Below are 22,120 nucleotides of genomic sequence, written 5' to 3'. Positions count from 1 at the left end.
AAGGAGCAGAATTCCCCACCAGCACCTTCCTCTCTGAGGGCTTCTCCAGGTGTAAGAAGGGAACATGAAAGATCACCTGAAATCTGTTCTTGTACACCTGTGGTCTGCACACCTGGGCTGCCAAGCCAGAGGGGCAGGAAGGGTGGCTGCTGCAGTGGCTGCAGGCAGGGACACCTCTGAAAGGGCCAAAATCCTCCACAGAGCTCAGGGAGAGGAGCAGGGAAGGGCTGGGGCTGCAGGGGGGTGTGAGGAGCTGCCCTGGCCTCGTGTTCTCCTGTCCTGGCACTGTTTGCTCAGCCTCAGACCTGCTGTGACCACATCACCTCCATCACCTCCTCTGCCTCATTTGCTCACGAGAACTGTAAAGCCCCTCACAGGAGGGGTTGTGTGACCCCATTCCTACACCTTGTGTGACCCCATTCCTACACCTTGTGTGACCCCATTCCTACACCACCATTCAGCACTGCTCTGCTCCCCTGAGCTGCTTCCAGCCTGGATATATTCTCTAGTTTTCATTTTTCAGTCTCCTCCTGCAGAGCCACAGGCACAGACAGGGGTCTGGCATGGAACAAGCCTGGCCCTTCTCAGAGGGGTGAACATCTGGTTTATCACAGTTTGCTTCAGCTACTGCTCTACCCCTGGGCAGGGTTTAACCATTATAAATACAATTATTTCTAGACCTGGGACTCTTCTGACTAAATCACACCTACTCATTTAGAATTGTACCAACTTTATGCTCTTATTTTTAAGGAAACATTAATTTCTCCTGTCCATCACTTGTATCAGCCAGACCAGGACCTAGAATGGCACCTGCTTTATCCAGGCAGCACTTGGATGCTGCTTTCTCTCCCTGCAGCACTCAGAGCTGAGAGTGGCACAGGCAAGCTCAGAGACAACGGTGTGAGTGTCTGCAGCCTGCCTTTGTGTGACATCTGGAGCTGTGGAAACAGCCAGCACCTCTGCCAGCACTGCCAGCCCAGGACCAGCTCCCCTTCCCCTGCAGCTTCTGCAGAGAGGGATTAACAGAGCAGCAATGACCTCATACGAGTCTGATGCAACTCTGGGAGCAGCTCAGATCCTCCCCCAGCCCAGCAATGCCCACATGCTGGGGAGCAAAATGCCTTTGGCAGCTGAAGCACGAAGTGTCCTCACTGCTGCAGCTTCCTGGGCAGGCACAGCCACCACCAAAGGGAGCATTTGTCCCTTGAGCTGCTGCTGCCACAGCCCCCAGGGGCTGCTCAGGAGGTGCTGCTCACCTTGCAGAGGCTGTACATGATGATGAGGATGCCCCCCAGGAAGTAGCTGCTGGATGGATCATCTCCCATGATGTATTTGTACCACACCTGGATGGGCACCAGCGAGCGGAACAGCTGGCTCAGCTCCTCAATTATCAGATAAAACTTCCCCTGCAAGACAACCAGGCAAGTGAGACGTGATTATTATCAGGAAGGCAAAAGAAAAGCATTTAATTTGTGCAGGGCTGCTGGTCACTGCTCACTGCACTGTTAAATGGTGCAGAGGCCACACTCATGAGATGCAGCCCCTGAACTCTGTGCCTAGAAAAGAGAAATAAATATCCCTTCATCCCTCCACAGGGCTCTGCCACTGACCCAGCTATGCTGCATTTTGGAATTTTAAACTTTAGAGCAGGTTATGGATAGGCAATAAACTGTGTATCTGGACAATGCTGCAGAAAAGCAAAGGTCAATATGGGATTAATACGATGCAAATTGTAGGTATTATTATGAGAAAAGAAAAGCAAGTTAGAGCTCTTTGACCTTACACCGCACCTGAAGGTACAGGGATTAAATGTAAAGTGACCCCAGTCTTCCCGACAACTTTTTTCTATCCCAAAGAATCAAATAATTCTGTTTGACAACATCCTTCCCCTTCCCCTCAGGTGTGTGCTGGCTCTTGGGCAGTGCACAGATAAAAAAACTGGTGCTGAAAATCAAACCCTCAGGGCATTTAAAACTCCAAGGGACCAAACCTTCCTGAAGAGCTCACGGGAGGGGGAAGTGTGCTGGTTGAAATGCTTCTCTCTCAAAACAGGCACAAAGAACGGGCAACATCCTTTGTCAACCTTCACCAAAGCCTGAATAATGTCTAATTTAGGGCCACCCCCGGTTTGTTCTGTCCCACGCTGTTTGCAGGGACAGCTGGTGGCAAACCGAGCCCAGAACAATGCCTAATCCGCAACGACTGAATTATCTGGACTGAAAGATTTGGGTTTGTCCTGTCAAAATCCTTTTATTCGCTAAGCTCCCGGAGAAGGGGAAATTCCCCTGGAATTTTGCTGTGTTGTCCCAGTTAGCTCTGTCATCAGTGATGTCATCGCAGGCCAATCACTAATTGCTGAGGTGGGGATGGGGATTGAGTCCTCGCAGCCGGGCTGGCAGCAGCCAGCGCCCTTCCCCGGGGGCTGCGATGAGATCACTCGCAGGCCATCCTGCAGCTCCCGACAAATCCCATCCTTCCCAGAGCTCTGGCACGCTCATGATCTCATGTCCCCCGGGACGAGAGTGAGGTCACAGCAGCGGCTGCTCCGGACCCGGCTGCTTCCCTGCCCTCCCCATCCCATCCCCATCATCCCCATCCCCGTCCCCTCCTCACACCAATCCCTGCAGATCAATCACGGACAGCAGTAATTTACTAAATTAGCCCCAGGTTTCTCTCCACCCAGTGCTGCAATGCAATCATTGTTTATTTTGGGCACTCCAGTGGCAGAAATGACAACACTGTCACCGTATCCCTCCACACAGCTCTGATGAAAGCTCCCAGCAAGATAAAGGCACCAAACTTTGCTTTCCTCACTCGTTCCTCCCACCCACATCCTCCATGGATCCCAGAGCTGGGCTGGGGCTGGTCACTGCTTGCTGTCCATTGCATCAGACAGAGCTGCAGCATCCCCAGCATCCTGCCTGGGACTGAGCTCACACAGCTCTGAGGCACTGGGACACCCGGGTCACAGCAAACTGGGGGGAAAGGTGGCACTGGGGCAGCCCCAGGGCACAGCCAGGCTGAGGAGCTGCCAGTGGCAGCAAGTGACAAACTTCAGTATCCAACCACAACTGCTCCACCCTCCCCAGAGCTTTCAGAATTCCCTTATGTCAGGCAGATTTTCAGTGGTAACTGCAGGGTACCAGGATTTTTTAGCAGCTAGAAATGTGGTCACAGCATCCCAAGAGTGAAGTTCAGTTTTAGGGGATGCATCCCTCCACGCAGCCCCTAACAGCACCCACCTGACCATTACAGGTTGGTGAGTTTAGAGTGATTCCAGGGGGCAAAGAGCAACACAAGGGCAGCTGAGCATCACTTGAAGAGAACTAAAAAGCTTTAAGTCTTGTCAGGTACCTCAGTGCACTACACCAGCCCATATTTGAAACTAGGAAAAGTGCCAGAAAATCAGAAATAACTCTACAAAGGGCTGCTGCAGAAGTGAGGCCCTCCTTCTGAGCCAGAAGCTTGGAAAATAAGGATTGTTCCCTACAGTTTCAGCAGTAAAATGTAGATTTCTGATAGCAGCAACAGTGCAGACAGCTCCCATCAGTGGGAAGCACACTCAACATACCTGTCTGCCACTTCTCAGCTCTGTTATCTCTTGGCTATCTAGGTTATATTTTTCAAAGTCAAATCTTTGTCTCGAGCTGTATTTTGTCTGAGAAATCCAGCTAAAGTATATCAGCTGGTTTTTTTCTTCAAGATTAGAAGTGTGTGTTACATGAAGCACAAGCATAATTATTTCTCCTTCTCTATCTGATTTGGCACTACACCTTGAAATAAGGCAAGGCCTGTCTCTGTCAGGTGGCTTTTCCTATGTCACAAAAATCTGTGTAAATCTGGGGATTTTCTCTGCAATGCACTGTAAAGGGATTGAACAGCTCTCTAAGATCAGCAGAACCCTCCTGGTGAGAGCCTGTGAGGCAGCCCCAGTGCAGGAGCCAGCTGAACAGAGATGAAATAGGAAATTACCTGGAATTGCAGCTCCCGATGAGGGTGGGGGTGGAGAAGAGGAGAAAGGCTCAGCTCACACCAAGGGTTAAGCCTGACCGAGAAGGGAGAAGGGCAGTGCTGGCCCTGCTGCCTCTCAGGGAGCTCTGTGGGAGCTGCTGCTGCTGCTGCTGCCCAACCCTTCATTAGCACACGTGGGGAAGGGCTGTGCTGGGATCTAATTTTAGCAGCTCTGCTGATGAGCCTCAGATACCACATGGTGAAATTTTGATTCGTTTTTTCAGCACTCACTTCAAAAACCAAGTCAATGACTTGTGTATAATCCCCCCCCTTTTTCTGAACCTCCTTCACCACACAGAAAGACCATTTTTATACTTCAAACCAAGCACTTATTTTGAAAGAGAGGAATTGAGCATTTTCATACAATTGCACTTTCCCTTCTGCAGTGTTTCAGTCTGATCTGCACTGACTGGTTTTGCACACTGAGCATGTAACTTCTTGGTATTTTGTTACATCCTCACTCCTTGATGGCAGACCTGCATCTGATCCTTTCCTGCCATTTGAGCTCTGCTCAGAGGAGCACATTCCTAGAATTTCTTCAGTCCCTTTACGACATCAGCACTACAGAAAACACTTTTAAAACCTCTTTATTTTCATGCTGCTGGCTGGCTGACCTCAGGGACAGCTTTTCTCTGCATTTTCTAATTGAGAACCTGAGGCACAGAAGACAAAGGTCAAGGTAAGGTTGTTTTGGTGTCCAAACTGAGGTGCTGGGATTAGATTTTTTATAAAGCACTTCATTTTATAGATCACGTTACCATTAAAAGCTGAACCACTGACTTCAGCTTGCAGCTCTACCTGACTTCTCTAGACTCACACAGGAATTATTTGGCAAAGGAAAGGACAGGATTTAATTCTCCAGTGTAGCACTCAACTTGAACTTGCAGAATGTTCTTCCAGCAGTCTCTTTGTTTCCTGTGAATTTTCCAGTTGCTGCAACAGCTTCTTTCAATCCTTCACCTCCATCCTTGGGGTGTGGTGATGGAGGGGAGAAGTCTCACAGAAAAATAACATGGAACAGCATAATTAAAAATTGAAACCCACCCTAGACACAGCAAAGGGGGCAGGTTACAGCAGCAGAGGCAAAGCTGATTCCCCCAGAGCCTCCCTGTGCAGCCTCTGCTGCCATAAGGCTTTTCCTGAGGGCACTGTGCTCCCCACAAGGAGCAGGGAGGCACAGCAAGGATTGACACAGCAGAACCAGGGTGGGGGATGCAAGAGAAGTGAGAGAAGTTGCAATGAGGCAACTGCAAGGTGTGATTAGCACTCGAGGGAAGCTCCAAGTCTCACTTGTTCAGCTGCCAGCAGCATTAGGGCATATTCTGAAACAGGGAGATGCTCAAAAAAGCTTTGGAGACCTGCTGGCAATTTGGATCAGAGGAGAGCAGGCCCTGCTGAGATTCCAGGTCATGGTGCCAATAGATCAAGTGTGGGGTAGGAGCAGTAAAACAGAGAGAACTCCCAGATTTCCACAGTAAACAGCATCGTGGCATGGAGGAAATGATGAAAATCCACGCAGGACTAATGAGGAGTAAGGTCAAGGTGGGACTAGAGGGGAAACTGAGAATTTTAGCTAGTGTACAGGACTTCAGAAAATCACATCTTTCGTATCTTAAACTGGAAAGTTAAACTGGGAAAGCACTGAAGAGCAATGATTTTTAAAAAGTTCAGCAGCAGTGACTTGCAAAGCAAGTTTAGGGAAGGGGACAGAAGAGTCCTCACTCCTCAGTACCTGCTCTCATGCTTCAGTTAGTTTTTTAATTTTGTAAATAATAAATCCCACACTTCTGACTCTGGGACAGCACATGAGTCCCAGCTGCAGCGGGGAAAAGTCTTTGCAGAACATCCTGGAGTTCCTGTGGCTCAAGAGGATCCAAGCTCAGACTGCTGCTCATGAAGAATGAATCTGTTTGTGAGTGAGCCCCGGGTCAGAGAGCAGAGGGGAACGAGAGGAGGGGCTGTCACCTGCCTGGGAACACCTCTCCAGCGACACGGTGAGGGAAGAGCAGGAATAAATTCCATATTGCACACAAAAGGACCAGGAATGTCTTTGCCTGGGTATTTTTTATTAAACATCATCTGTGAGCCAGCTCCCAGTGAGTTTTTTATTGCTTCTGTATTTTTAGAGGACTCAAATGCTCCAAGAGCCTTTTTTTCCCCCTTAGAAAAAAAAAAAAGGTGCAGTTTCAGAAGAAATATGGAAATGAATGTGCCAGGTTCCATGGCAGAGCTGTACCCATCTCTGGCAGGAAACATGATGTGCACCTGAAAAAGATTTTTGCTCCAAGGTCCAAGTGCAGGATTTGCAATTGCTGCCACATCCAGGACAAGTTTTCTCTGACCAGACTTGATGAGATGGTACTTCAAAAATAAAAAGCACTGATAAAACAATCAACTGGAAAAACCCACCAAGCAAGTATTTTCAAAGCTGCAGTGAGGAGACAATGTCAGACTTCTTCTGCATTTTCCCTCTCCTGGAAAAGCAGTCCCCTGTAACTTGGATCTGCATTGAGCATGCAGAGAAATTCTTATTTAGGGCCTTGCTTATGTATGAGAATGTCCATGGAATCTTTGTCACCTATAGGGACAGGGATACACAGATGCAAGAACTCGGGATATCAGTTCCTTACAGTCCTATTTGCTTTGATTTTCATTCTCCCTCCCCCTGTGCCTCACTCACTCCTCCAGCTCAGATTGCTGACAACAACATGAGGAGGGGATGGGAGGCTTGCAGGCACCTGGGATTTCCTAAGTGAAATCTTTGGCAACTGTGTCTTTTTATTATTTATTTCCTGATTTTGAATTCCACCCCCCTCAAGCTGTCATTCCTCAGCAGTGAAAATGAAAAGCTGCCCTTGATGTGTGCACAACAATGGAAGCCTCTGCAGGCCACATGGCTCCTGCAGTTTAATTTACTTTAATTCATTTTATATTGAACCAAATGATCTTATTTGCCTTTTTTAATGGAGAGCCTTCAGCCAAGCCCCCCCTTCCAAAGGAATGATGAGCTCAGCTGTTCCTGAAACTTGTACCCAGCTCAGTGTCCCTGCCACAGCCTGGGGGAGGGAGGGACACCCCAGCCACAGCTCTGATCCTTCTGGAAACTCCCCACAACTCTGAGATCAGTCTCGTGCTGGCCTTACCTTCCTTTTCCTGCTTTTCTCTCCAATTCACTTCCCTGCATTCCAGCCTGACTGGAGTCTCACAGCCTCTCCTGGTCCCTCTGTTTGCCAGGCTGGTTTGTTACCTGGGAAAGTCTGGGATTCTTTTGTTAAATTTTCAGTCCTTCCTCATTCTTTGGGGGAGTTGCTTGCAGAGATCTTGAGTTTCTGAGTCACTCAGGCTTGGAGAACTCTGGCTGGTTGGATCCTCATAATGAAGCAGCTCTCATGTTTCACACTTCAAGCACCAATGATCCTGGATTTTGCCCACTGTGCAAAGACAAACTTTTTCTGCCCCTCAATTTTAGTTTGCTTTTTCTCAGTTCAGGAATAAATTGATCCTACTAATCACAGAAATTTACACCAAAATTTGCCCTTCCTGTGATGGGCCATACTAGGAAAACACAACCCAGGTACTTTGGATGGGGGAACTGAGTGTTCTAACCCAGATTTTTTATGTGTTTACTTTCAAAATGAAAAGATGCATCCAACTGATGTAAGCAGAGTTTAGTGCTATTCAGTCTTCACTGATGATCTGGATGGAACAGAGTAATGCACAGCTGACACTGTACACTGTAAACACAATTGGAAAGAAGGATTATATTCCAAACTCATCTTGGCAGACTGGAGAAATGGTTTGGAAAACAGAGACAGAGTGAAGACAGTCCAGAAGAGAATAAGAAGATCTGGAATTATCAATCTCTGAGAAAAGACTCAAAAAAGTGTTGGTGTTCAGTCTCCAGACAAGAGTGAGGGGAGATAAAAAGACTGATAAATAAAAGCAAAAACCACACAGTATTCAGAGAAGACCAGATCCAAAGGAGCAGCAGGAAAAGCCAGACTAGCTTTGCAAGTGCCTTTGACCTTCCAAAATGAGGGAAATCTGAAGAGCTAGCTCAGAGGCTGAGTGCAGGATGATTAAAGTTCCCCACATCCCATCCACGGGCAAGTTTTAGGATCTCCTGCTGACTGCCAGCACGAGGGGACTGCAAGGGAGCTCAGGATCAAATCCCTCTGTGCTCAACTCCAGCAGCAACTCCACTCCAGGCTGTCTATTAGGGGAGCAAGAGGCTGCTCTTCTGAGTAGTTATATTGGCACAGAAATTCTCACTATATATAAATACCCATCTTGAAAAAAATCGTCTGAGTTAAATTTGTATTTCTCCAGCAGCCTGTTACCATTGAGTGACAACTACCCAGAAGTTCATAAACTCCAAGCTGGGCTTCAGGCAGAAATACTACTTGGAGGACACTGGGAGGAAGAAAACTTTGTATCTGGCAAGTATTCAGAAAAAAAGCTCGATTAAAAATTTTGGTTAAAGTGAAGGTGCCTAAATTGCACTGGAAGTGTTCTAAGTGAGCAAAAGGTTCCACTGAAATCCCTCCCCTGTGCTGGGCTGTGCAAGCCTGGGCCAGCAGGCTCAGGGAAGGAGCTCAGCTATGTGATCAGCAATTCCCATTTCCATGGTGTCCTGTGGTTCTGCTGGAGCCCTCCCATCCCAGTTTGATCTTGCTTAATTTGTTACACCACATCTCATCCTTGGCTGGATTAATGGAGAACCAAACCCAGATCTGGTGGTGGGTGACAGCAGTCCCAGCTGCCAGGGGACAGCAAGACCATCTACAACATCCTAAGACAAAAAGGGGCTTAAAAAAAAAAAAAAAGTGAGACACATTGCTCTCCAGAAAAAGGTATTAAAAATGAAGCATCTGTGCTCTGAGTCATTACAAGCCCTTGACAGATGTGATCCTACCAGCCTCTCACTGGAGCTGCAAATAAAGACCCCTTCTCTTTCTTCTCTCCAGACAAGGATTAATGAGTACTTGGGATGGCTCTCACACAAGCAAGCAAAGGCTGTGAACCTTTTCCAACACTGCCATTTATCTTGGGAAGACTATTCACATCACTTCTCCCTCCCTCCCCAGCCTGGATTATGCTCTGACCCAGCACATTAATCTCACAAAATATAATAATAATAATAGAAGAAGGGGAAAAAAATAAAAAAAGCTGGACAAATGCCAGAAATAAATTAATAACCATATCAGATAGCCCTGCTGTGCAAGAACAAACTGCTCAATTCCCCTGCCACCCATGTCATTTCTAAGCAAAACTATTCCCAGTTTAGATACCCCCCTGAAGAGCCCAGCCTGAGACTTTCAGCAAGGAATGCTGGTACCTTGCAGTACCTACAGAGTGCCTTTCATCCCAGCAGCTGCCAGCAAGTTTCTTTACTGAATGCAAATAACACACATTGCACAATCTGCCCCTGAAATGTGGACACCACTGAGTGAAAGTAAAAACATATCAAAAGGTGTTTTAAGAGAGAGAATGCAGTGAGAAACTTTTAAAAGTTAGGCTTAGTCTTCATATGGTTTCATGAGCATTTAAATATGAGAAGCATTTAATTAAAATATTTCTTCTCCCATGGTTAGAACTGCTGCTGTCTTTTGTGGCATCAGTAACTTCAGTTTAACCCAGTTACTTCTTTGACCCAAGTGGGAAGCCAAAGAGACAAATACTTGCAATTTCTCCCCAGGAAATGAAGAGGTTCCTATTTCAGAAATATGAATTTACAGAGATTACTCAGAAAACAAGACTTGAAATCAATGAGAAAAGCAATTACCTGTCTGCTAGCCCTGATTCCTCCTCGAGCAATGCTCACCTCAGCTCTCTGGACTTTAATCACTGCTGCTAACACCAAACCCTTGCTCAGGTCTGTGATGGCTCAAAACCCAACCCTTGATCCCAGGTGATTTCTGCCAAAGGTTTATCAACAGATTTTAATGTTTTTATTCTTCCATTCATATTTGGCCCTAGCACAGGGTGCCCAGAGCAGCTGTGGCTGCTCCTGGATCCCTGGCAGTGTCCCAGGCCAGGCTGGACAGGGTTTGGAGCAGCCTGGGACAGTGGGAGGTGTCCCTGCCATGGCAGGGGTGACACTGGATGTGCTTTAAGGTCCCTCCCAACCCAAACCATTCCACGATTCTCTGATTCCACGCTGCAAACGTGTGGTAAAGGTGTCAGATTATCAAAGACAAAGGTTTGTGCCTCAAGAAGAGTCTCCTACCTTTGACTTGACAGCGAGGATGATCTTGGGCAGGGCCACAACGAGGCATTTCAGGGCAATGGTCAGGTACTTCAGCACAAAGTCTGCAATGCCCACGATCCACATGAGGTTGAAGAAGTCCAGCCTGTCCAGGTTGGGTTTCAGGAATATCAGGCTGAAAGAGACACCAAAGCTCAAACACCACTGAGGAGAAGCTTGCTCGAGCTCCACTGCTGGTTACAGAGAACCCAGAAACTCCCCTGAGCTTCAGGGAGTTCTCAAGGGCAAGAGGAGGAAGACTCACAAATCAGATCTGTGCTTCCTCTGGGCCTCTGACTTTACTCTTGCCCACTTCTACTGAGGTCAGCAGGTTTGTCCTGTCACAAAACAGGACCCAAACACCTGTAAAGTCTGTTTTGGAATACAGCAGTGTCCAGAACCTGCCTTTCCCACTGCACAGAGCCTCTGGTGTGCTGACAGGGGTGCTCTGTGGGATCTGGGTGTCACAGCTTGTCCTGTAAGTCCTGCTCAGAACAGCTCTGCGTCCCTGGGGAACACCCAGGTGACAACTTCACACGTGTCATGCTCTGACAGTGGCCACTGCCTGAAGCACAACAAGAGCTGGCCTTTGTTAGTACTCTTACCTGAACCAAAGAGCCAAAAATTAATGCCCCTTACCTAATGTCATTTACTGGACTTGAACATTTGCTGCTTAAAAAAGTGGAGTCTGGGACAGCAGAATTTCACCCAGCAAGGGGCAGGAGTTACTGGCTGAGCAATAATGAGAAATAGACCCTACTCAGGTTGAAAAAACAGGATTCACCTTCAGGATATTTACCTGCTAAAGCCTCATGGTAGAAAACAAAAACTTAACAGTTAAAAAAAAAAGCAAAGTAAAGTAACCAACCCAAAATGAAAAGCCTGAGCATGAATTTAAAATACTCACAACACTGGCACAGCACAACAGGTAAAATTACACCCTAAAAACAGAAACAGAATCAGAGACTTTACTACTGTTCATGCACTAGAAACAAGAACAAAAAATAAATCAGGAGATGAAAAATAAGCCAGAAAGAAACAAAACTGAAGCAGACATTTCTAATTTGACAAGCCTGGCCTGTGAATAGTCCCAGGTCCCCACACAGCAAGCAGAGACACACCAGGCTGAGCATGGCACCACTGCAGCACTCCCAGGAACAGAACAGGGCTTTGCTTGGAGCTGAGGCCCAGCCTGACCACTGCTAATAATCCACCCTCTAAACTGCTTGTAGGATGGCCCCAATCTGCTAAAATCCCTTTCTTTTCGACGATCTAGCCTTTATTTTAACCTAGTTCCATTCGCGCTTTTAACCTTGAGCACCTTCTTAGAGACACAGAGTTACCCTGTGGTGCAAAGAGATTTCATTTTCACACCTTTCTGCCATTCCTGCTCCTTCCTTTCCACTCCCTCCCACAAGCTCCATCCAGACAATCCCATGGCTTGGATCCCATTCAGACCCACAATTCAAACCCTCTCAGCTCTCCCCCTTTCTCTGCTTCCTATCTGTCATTGTTCCTGTCTGTTTTATAATAATGCTGAACCAAATCCATTAGCACAAACCTTTCTGTATTTGAGAACTAATTCAGTCAGGATTTGAAAGGCAAAGCTCTCTTATTACCTCAGATCCAAGTGCCTTCAAGCCCTGAGAACACTGGAGTAAAATCTGCTATTTCACCTCCTGTCCTACTCTCCAATCCTGATAGACTGAAAGCACCACAGGAAGAGGAAAATCAGTGGGTCAAATCCTCATCTGCCTCTGACAGATCAGATTTATGATTTATGATTTATGCCCATCTGTAGTGGTCACAATGGGAATTCAGGGGTCATTTTTGAGAAGGCTCCACCTTGCTTTGACACCATCCCATCCATTTATACACTGCTTATGTCCTTTATTGACAGGTGACAATCCACTGCTAAGGTGACACACACATTCTTTTCCAGCACTGGAAGATATTCCAAAGATGTAACAAAGACAGCAGATCCCTTGGGCACACACACTTCCTCCCACAGGGTGGGGGAAAAGTGGCCTTCCCTCTTTTCCTCCCTGGCATTTATCACCTGCTCCCATCCTGTGCAATGCAGATTTTGCTCACCTGTTGTAAAGCTGCTGAGAGCTGAAGGTGTAAAGCAAGTACAGGGTGTTTCCAGTGAGAAAGGCCAGGATCCAGAAGACAACCAGCACTGATCTCTTCTCCTGAACAAGGAAAAGAAGCAGAGTTATTTCTGCTCAAAATCCCAAGATGAGCTGAGCTTCCAACTGCTGAAAAATCCAACCCAGGGCATGCAAATATGTAACAAAGTGTTCAGTAATTAGTTTATTTACACAGGACTAAGAAGCAGTCTGTGAGGTAAACTCAAGCAGAAATGCCCCTCACTCAGGTAACCTTTCCAATGGAAATTAATTGAAATAAGCTGGTGAAAACCACAGCCTTACTTGCAGAATGCATCTTCAAAGATGGGATCTTTCTTGGGACACCTAAAATCTCCTGATATTTAAAATGCAGTATGACAAGCAGATTTTAAAAAGTCCACTCCACATATTGTCCTAAATTCTGAGCTGTCACCTGGCTGGAGTGACAATTCATCCAAGGGGTGTTTTATAAACAGACCCAAAGTCACTCAATGGAAGGCTCAGCTAAATCAAATACAGCCCACCACTACATGCAGCACATGAGGGTGTTATCCTAAAGCATAGAGGTTCTGGAACATTCATTTTTGATTGAAGAAATAATTAAAGGTCAAAAGAAATGGAAATTTTGCATTTCAACATATATGGAGTGTTACAGACAAGCTGGATGGCAGAAGATGCTGCCCTGGCTCTTGGCCCTTGGTAACTTTGGGGAGTAAATTTTATTCCTGAGAGGAAAACACCCATCATTTTTCTTGTGAGCTGATTTATGGAGAAAGGAGGTCTCTGTAGCTGTCCAACAGCCAGGACTGTTGGGCTGAGATTTAAAGCAGGCAGATTAAGGGGCACACTGCTGGAACACCAGAGGTGCAGAGTGCAAGGCAACAGCAATCTGTTACTGGGCTGTGCCATTTATCTGTGCATTCAGTGCTGGGTTACACTCATTCCACTGCTGCTGCTGGATACAAGCATGCACTTGTGCTACCCATGTAATTTTAACAAAAAAGCAATTCTAGCCTTGTGCTGTTGAACTGCTCTCCTGACACACAAGATCAGAAGACCTGAAAAGATCTGCTGGTCTCTTTATATTCTAAGCATATTATGCACAGAGCACTATAAAGCAAGCAAGACATCTATGAAATATTTCAGCTGAACATCTCAAAACATTATCTAAATGCTAATAAGCTAAATCTCATCATTTACAAATCAAAGAGGCTCCAGCATCTCTGCTGGGCATGATGGGAAACCAAGGTGCAGAGAAATGCTGGAATAGGCACTGCCAGCCAGAGGCAGTGGGAGATGTAGATTACAACACCCCTGACCTGTCCTCTATTTGTTTTATTATGCCACACTTCCACAAAAAAGCAGGATAGAGACTTTGGGAGAGCATCAGTGGGGAGAGGCAGGAAGAAGACAGATCTGTACATACAGAAATGCATTCAGCCCTACACTGCAATTGAAGGTTCAACACAGATGCTGCTTTGTGCATGGAAAGTGATGTTTGCTGGGAACAGAAGAAGGAAAAATGCTGAACTCACCTTCAGAGCCACCTGCTCTCGGAGAGTGGAGTTGGCATAGGCAAAGGTGCTGGCCATGCCAATGCACACAGCAATTCCTGCAGGGAAATAGAAATACTTTCTGTCAGACAGTAACTGCTGATGCTGTTTGACTTGATTTCACTACCAGTACCCAGCAAGACAAGAGTCTCATCCCTCTGAACCCTTCTGTGCTACACGGAAATTTTTGCTACCACCAATGTAAGCTCTCCCCATCTCTCCAAGAGAGAGCTCAGAGGGAGAAACCTTGGTAACATCCTCAGCATTGGTAACATCCTCAGCATTGGTAACATCCTCAAAGCCTCACAGGAATGTCAAGCAGAAATCAGGAAAAGGAACAGTACTGGTCAGGACAGGAAACAGATGGATCTGACCCAGATGAAAACAGCTTGGACTGAACACAGGGTGAATCCATCACATGCATTGTCCCATGTGATATCCCATTTGAGTATGTTCCCTTCATGCTAGACTCCATCTGGACACTGTCACATGGATAAATATATCACACATCAGAGCCTGATAAAGCTTCCCAACCACTCTCTAATCACAGTCCAAAAAGTTAAAAAAATAAATTTAAACCACAGCAAAGAAACATGCTGTAAAAAGGCAAACTCAAGGAGTGGCCATGTAAAACAGCTCCTGGAATATGGAAAACAGTTTATAGAACCGTCAGACCTCAGAGCCTGATAAAGTTTCCCAATCACTCTCTAACCACATTTCAAAAAGGATGGATGCATCAAACATCAGAGCCCGATAAAGCCTCCCAACCACTCTAACCACAGCTCAAAAAGCTTTGATGGACGCTCACCAAGCTTGTGCTGGAAACAAACTTTAGCCAGGAGGATGAGGATGAAGGGAAGCCCCTTCTGCAGCCAACCAAGCACGGCTTTGAGCTCCGAAAGCGCCGGGGCCGGAGTTCCAGCCTGCTCGTCCGCGCCCTCCTCGGCGTGCCCGTGGCGCTCCCCCGCCATGTGCAGCAGCGACGAGCCGCGGTGGTGCCCGTGGTGGAAGTGATGGGATGGGGCTCGGTGATGATGATGGAACGCGGCCCCCTCGGCCCGCCCGGAGCCCTCGTCCCTCGGGGATGGCATCTGGATGAACACCTCTCCTCCTCCGGCCGCCGAGCCCAGCACCAGCCCCGCGGGGAAGGGCGAGGCGGGGATGGAGCCCGCGGGGAGCCCGGCCAGCCCCGGGAAGAGCGGGGCGGCGGCGGAGCCCTCAGCCTTGAGGCTCTCGAACACGCCGCCCTCATCCACGGCGCCCTCCGAGCTGACGGCCTGGCCCCGGCTCCTGCGGGGGACACGGACAGCGGTGAGGGACGGGGCTGGACTGAGCGATAACTGAGAAAAGGTTCGTGTTAGTCACAAACAAATTGGGGTTTGTATAAACCACAACACTGAGCTCTGAAGTGAAGCATGGACACGTGATAAAGGAAATGATATGATTAAATCACTCTGTTTTAAATCACCTTGTTATATTATATTATTGTGATAATTGATAAAAGATTCGTGTTAATCACAAAAGCATTGGGGTTTGTATAAACCAGAATACTAAGCTCTGAAGTGAAGCACGGACACGTGATAAAGGAAACTATATGATTAAATCATTCTGGTTTAAATCACCTTGTTATTATATTATGTTGTATTATGTCACATTATAATATGTTACGTTTTCCAAATAAGTTGTATCGGCTCCCAGCTTGCAAAATCGGACTTCCCAATAGCCCTTCCTGCCTTTGTCTGATCAATGCTGCCTATCCCAAAAACCAGACTCCCAGAACTTCTCTGGTGGTTATCTACAAGGACCCGATGGCTACCTGTGACTGACTATCCCCAAAGGCTTTGTGAATTGGGATAAGGATGTTTATTCGACCACCACTCCTTACCTGGCAAAATTAGGACAGCAAAAAAACCAAAAATTATGGATTACAACGAGGAGCCACAGTATAAGAAGAGGCTGTGGGCCAGAGTTTGATGGAATGTGGAGTGGGCAGTGACCCCTCATGTTCCCCAGCACTGCTTGATCCATCTATATCAAACAAAGCCATGTACATTTTGCTGAATATTGAGAGTTCGTTTCTCATTTATAACACAAATGTTATAAGTACATATTATATATACAATGTGTAGATATAATATATAAATATTATATATTTTATATATATTATATAGAGGGGAATCTCAGGTATCAGGTGTTTGGGAAGTCTGTACCTCTCAAGTACCTCAGCCCAAGGGGAAAGAGAGAGGGAAATGTGGCCGGGAAATTGGGATAAAAAGGAGCCTTTGTCCTCCAAAATTTGGAGAGATCCCAGGGGAATGGTCCATGACCTCTCCCTTTATTCAAATAAAGCAAAAAGGACTCCTCTGTCTCCTTTCTGGATATAAACCTCTGGTGTTTGTGGATTAATTTTCCTAACAAGATGGAAGTGGTTCAATAACAACGGGTACACAAAACTTGGGGGTGTTTTAGTCCAGCCCTGTCTGCAGTGATTTCCCTTCAGAGTTCCTCACACACTGTCAGTGTTATAAATACATATTATGGTATTGGCTTTTCCCAAATATTAGGGGGGATACCATATGTGTGGTGTTGAAATGGTTTCTAAGATACAGTTTTCTTTAGGAGTAACACAGGCTGATAAAGTGTCTGCAGTAAGGGAACTGCCTTGGTTGGGTAACACCCAGTGAAGACACTGCTACTCATACAGCAGCTACCAGCACCCACTGTCTGTAAAAATTAGAGACCACAGCCCAAATTGAGTCTGATATGAAAAAGAAATTAAAACCACAGCCAAAAAAAATGCATGCTCTGAAAAGGCAGACTCAAGGAGTGGCCATGTAAAGTTCCTGGAATATGGAAAACAGTTTATAGAAAAGTTTGAAAATGCAACAGGCTGATGGATTTAAGGGGTGTCTCCAAAACACCAGGGGTGCTCTTGGCTGAATGCCAAGCACCCAGCCTTTATAACCTTTTGCTTTATTGTTTGTCTCTTACTGTCTTTTATTAAGCTTTTTAAAATCTACCAGGAAAGTGAACCTTGTTTTTCACAGTCAGAACACGAAGGTCTCCAAATGCTTTTCCCTCTATTTGCTGTCAGGAAATCACAGCCTGCAGAACTAGAGGCCAGTAACCAGACATCTCAGATAAAATCAGAGAACCTCTCCAGACCTGACCAAAATGCATCAGTTCCTTCATCATGGAACAAAGATTCCAAATACCCTGTTTGCCTTTGGAAAAAAACTAAAGAAATAATACATCCAATACCAAATCCAGTATCTTCTATAATGATTTGAGTATTTAAAGAAAAACATACAAAACCTCATGGAACCTGACACAGCACCACCAAGTCGAGACATATTATAAATAAACAGATTAACCAAGCTAACTCAAAGCAATGACCTACCCCCAAAATCCTCTGTCTTTATTTTGGGACAATCACTACCTGCCCACTGATGAATTGCACCAGAAGAGACAGAATTACCAGAGGGAGAGAAGTGTTGAGAGCTGCTTGTGTGTCCCTGACCTGACACGAAAGTGAAGGATGTGCTCATAGGTCCAGATAAATTCTTTTGATATTTTTGGTGAATTGGGCATGGACATACCCAAATGACTGGGCACTGGACAGAACTGATTCTGGCACTGATTCCTTCCTAAGCATGTTGGAATACAGCCAGATTCCAAAAAAAGTCTAAATACCTTTATCCTAACAGCAAAAGACAACAGGGGGTTTTTTCTTTCCTAGAAGTCAATACAAGGAAAGTTTAGGTGAGAGGTGACAAGGAGAATGATGACCAGGCAGTAAATGCCTGATAGACAGCAAACACTCCTCTAACCTGCAAAAGGAGAGTAAACAATAAATAAACCTCAGCAAGAGGCAAAGTCCACAAATAAGGCACCTTACAGAGCTTTGGTCTCTCCTGATTCGAATCCTGGGAGATCTCTAATTGTAGGAATAGCATTTACAAATTGAGATAGCACACCCAGGGCCCTCAACCCTCTCTCCCCCAAGGGTTCCAAAGGCTCCCCAGGCACACACAGGGCACAGAGCTCTGCCTTTCACCTCCCTCTGGGGACACCTCCAAACCTCTCTCCAAACTAAGCAAACTCCTAATAAGGCTTTTTATAGCTGCACCCATTCCCACTGTATCTGCACAGGCTCCTGCCAGGAATCAAGCCAGCAAGGCACTGCACACCTCCTTGTGGTCCACAATATTCATCAGCCAGGTCTTTATATCCACACCTAACATTACAATCCAGGGATGGATACACAGCTGGGAATGTAATAAACAGCCTGGGAGGAACCCAGTGCTACAAATAAAGACACAACTATTGTTTGGAATAATATTACCAGGGTACAGGAGTGTGCTTGCAGCAGGAAGGAATTAATCTGTGACATATTTATAAACAAACAAGGTTTGTTTGTTGAAATTGTGAGGCTGCTGAAGTTAACAGAAGTGAAGACCAGTGGCAACAGCATTTCCTTCTACAGTTAGAAAAACTTCAGCCTCTGTTCCTGACTATGAATTTATTTACCCTGTTAAAAATCAGCAGCAGCATGCAGAAAAAAACTGAAGATGGCTTTCTTTCCCCCTGAAATGAAGAATGGTACCATGCTAGCAATGGCCATGACATAAGGCTTCAACTCTAATTGCAAAACCACTGTAGAAAATAAAATATTTACTAATGATCTTTCACTTATAATCTCAGCTCAAACAGAGCAATTAAATTCGTTAGTTCCATCTTTGTCTTGGAGTAATTAGATTAGTTTCTTCTCTAGGAACAAAAATTTTAAAAAGTCATACTCTAACTCTGGGAAAGCACCAGGGAATATTTAGTACTAGAACAACAACAGTGGCAAGGCTCCCTTGCTGATGTTATAATTACAGAAACAAATTAGAGGTATTCTATTTCTAAATACTCACATACATGACCATAGATACAGACTCTGGGAAGATGCAAAGAGTCACCCAAACTCAACACTCAGGCAGAGTAGCTGGGAGCTTCAGACCTTTTAAAACAGCTTTTCAAAGCTTTTAAAAGCTTCAGATTTTTTAAACAGCTCAATAAGAGAATAATAACAATAAGAGAATAGTAAGAGATTAATAAGAGAATAACAAGAGAATAATAAGAGAAGTGTTCACACAGGCCAGTCCTTGCACACTGACAGTGCTCGGGGTCCCCACAGGAGTGGGCCATGAATCCAATCCCTCCTCCAGAGCTCCACACATCCTGCCCATGCTCAGCCAGCTGTCTGCCAGCTGTGCCATGCTGGACCATCCTGGAACACTGTGGTTGGCAGCAATCAGTAACTGACAGGAAGGACAAAAGTAAACTTGTCTCTAGAATCCCCAGACTGGAGCAGAAAGCCTGGCCACACCACACACACAGGAATTTGACATCTTTCTCAGTTCTGAGCTTTCATCTCCTAAAACACCCCCTACTCTTAAATCAGAACTCTCCTCTAGGGAGAGGAACGTGGAGGAAAGAAGGGAAGGATTTACCTTTCAGGAGGCACGGTGTCAGTGTTGCTGCTGTGCCGCCTCTGCATTTTCCTCAAAACCCTAAAACACAACACGCTCAACATGAACCCAGTGGCTCAGCAAATCCCAGCGTGGCTACTGGCACAGGCCTGGGGACACAGGGCTGTGGGACCTGCTCAGCTGGGGACATGGCTGGCAGGAATCATTGCTTCTGTGACAGAGCACCTCCAGCTCTCACTTGAAGAGACAAGTTTGAATGGCAAAAGGGGGCACTCAGGTGTCCAGGCTGGGCAGGAATCAGTCAGGTCCCCTTCTGCAGAAAGAGGCAGTCACCAGGATGTCACCAAAGCTGAGGGATGGCATGTCCTGGCAAGGAACCCGGGGACATCCAAGAGGTGCTCTCGATGTGATGTGTGACTCAACAGCCTCTTGGGAAATGAGATCCCATCTTCCTTTTCTGGAGGAACTTGCTTTGCAAAGCAAAACTGAGAGGGAGGAAGAAAAAGAAAATGTGTAAACAATCTTAATGAAAGAAATATGATTAGCTCATGATAATATTCTCTTAAATAAGCAACTCATTCATTTTAATCTACAGAAATGCCATTTGCAAAGTCTGGACAACAGCCCCAGAGTACAATAGCTACTTAATAAAATGGAAAGACTAAGATCTAAATACTCTTGAATATAAAAAGTTATAACATATTCATAACACATGATAATATATACATAAATGTGTAGCCCATTAAAGGCACAATGGCCCTGGGAAGGTTTGCCAGGTGTCTCAAAGCACAGTACCTGAAGAGCAGCAGGATAACTGAGGTGAAAGGTGCCACTCTGGGAGAGATGGAAGCTCAAGGGCGTGCAGACATTCACGGATGGAGCACTTCAGACAGTGCAGACTTCAAACTCTGATTCACAGGCCCTTCAAGGCAGTGGCAGCCAGCACCTGGCCCCAGGGCTCACAGAGACCCACCTGGAGGAAGCACACACACACAGAGAGGAATTTCAGCACAGCACAAAGAGTTTGACCTCTCCATCTCGCAGGGAAAGGCAGAGAGGTGCAGGAACCCCTGTCCACATGCATGACCCAACAAGGCTGTTTTCCTCTGGGACTGGCACCTCAGCCCTGCTTCCCACACAGGCACTCCTGGGAGTGCTCCCAGAGCTGTACTCTGCCCCCACGGTGTCCATACACACACATACGTGTGTGTCTGATATAAATACAGACAGAAATGTGCTTATATATATATATGTGCACACGTATCATAGAATGTCTCACACACATATAGCATAATATACATTTTATATGTACATCTATGCATACACATATGTACCTATGTATGTGTACACACATATATACACTTACATATACTGTGATGTATAGGTAGAGGTATAGATCTGTTAATGTATTCCTACATACCCATCTATTAACACAAATATATATGTCTAGGTATATATACATATATACACACATATCTATTAATATGGTTCTATACATATACATTCATATATACTTATATGTATATATGGAGATATATATATGTATCTATACATACATATATGCATATACATACATACACACATAAAGATATACATACATGTATATACATATATATACATAGACATATTTATTAATATGGTTTTATTGATATAAATACATATATACATCCATATATATATATATGGATACACACAAATACATGGTATAGCTATATAAATATACATACATATACATATTTAAACAGACATATCTACTACTATGGTTCTATAGATATAAATACATTTATACATCTATATATGCATACATAGCGTACATATATAGACATCATAGTACACATATATAGATATACACACATGTATATACATATATGTAGACTTATCTATTAATACAGTTCTACACAAATATAAACATCTGTATATATAGATTTATACATAGTATATATAGATATACATATATATACATACAGGTATATATGTATATATACAGACATATCTTAAAACGGTTCTGTACCTATACATACACATATACATCTATATATACACATATACACATAGTACACATATATAGATATACATATATAAGTAGAGGTATACATACATATATATCTATATATACAGACATATCTATTAATATGGTTCTACAGACATAAATACATATATATATAGTATACATATATAGATATACATACATATACATATATATATACACACATACATACACACGTATATATAGATATATTAAAAACTACCATTCTATACGTACACACATATATATATGTACACAAACACATAGTCATAAGCCAGGCCTTTTCTTCCTATTTATTAGGTGGGGAAAGAAGATTCCCGCTGGATATCGGGGGCGCAGTGCCCAGCCCAGCCCCGCGGTGCCCCCGTACCCAGCGGCTCGGCCTGGTCACGGTGTCGGTGTCGGTGTCGGTGTCGGTGTCGGTGTCGGTGTCGGTGTCGGTGTCGGTGTCGGTGTCGGTGCCGGTGCCGGTTCCCGGTGCCGCCCCGCCCCGCGCACGCCCGGCCGCGGTTTCCGCCGGCCCCGCGCCGCGGGCGGAAGCGCTCGGCCGCGCCGGGGCCGCTCGCTCGGAGCTCGGCTCTGCCCGCTCGGGGCTCGGGCCTGGGCTCGGCTCTGCTCGCTCGGGGTTCGTCTCTACTCGCTCGGGGTTCGTCTCTGCTCGCTCGGGGCTCGGC

The 22,120-nt window shown here is 45.5% G+C and overlaps 1 protein-coding gene across 2 annotated transcripts in view; it reads right to left on the bottom strand.

Annotated features, from left to right (window-relative positions):
• RNFT2 (ring finger protein, transmembrane 2) overlaps nt 1-21,929 on the bottom strand; it is a 28,509-nt gene extending 6,580 nt beyond the window's left edge. The window contains exons 1-8 of one of the 2 annotated variants that reach the window (XM_014894745.2): nt 21,817-21,929; nt 20,216-20,393; nt 19,442-19,905; nt 14,752-15,233; nt 13,926-14,002; nt 12,353-12,453; nt 10,241-10,394; nt 1,257-1,406 (exon numbers count right to left, since the gene is read on the bottom strand). In XM_014894745.2, the coding sequence (XP_014750231.1) occupies nt 1,257-1,406; nt 10,241-10,394; nt 12,353-12,453; nt 13,926-14,002; nt 14,752-15,233; nt 19,442-19,524 (1,047 nt within the window). In that variant the 5' untranslated portion in view covers nt 19,525-19,905; nt 20,216-20,393; nt 21,817-21,929. Of the gene's footprint in view, nt 1-1,256; nt 1,407-10,240; nt 10,395-12,352; nt 12,454-13,925; nt 14,003-14,751; nt 15,234-19,441; nt 19,906-20,215; nt 20,394-21,683 lie in introns of both variants that reach the window. The other variant, XM_088176120.1, reaches the window with a different exon arrangement.
• Between the last annotated feature and the right edge of the window lie 191 nt (nt 21,930-22,120).

Source organism: Sturnus vulgaris, chromosome 19 (assembly GCF_052056855.1).
Source record: "Sturnus vulgaris isolate bStuVul1 chromosome 19, bStuVul1.hap1, whole genome shotgun sequence".
Lineage (NCBI taxonomy): Eukaryota > Metazoa > Chordata > Aves > Passeriformes > Sturnidae > Sturnus > Sturnus vulgaris.
This window is presented reverse-complemented; position numbering and strand designations above follow the sequence as displayed.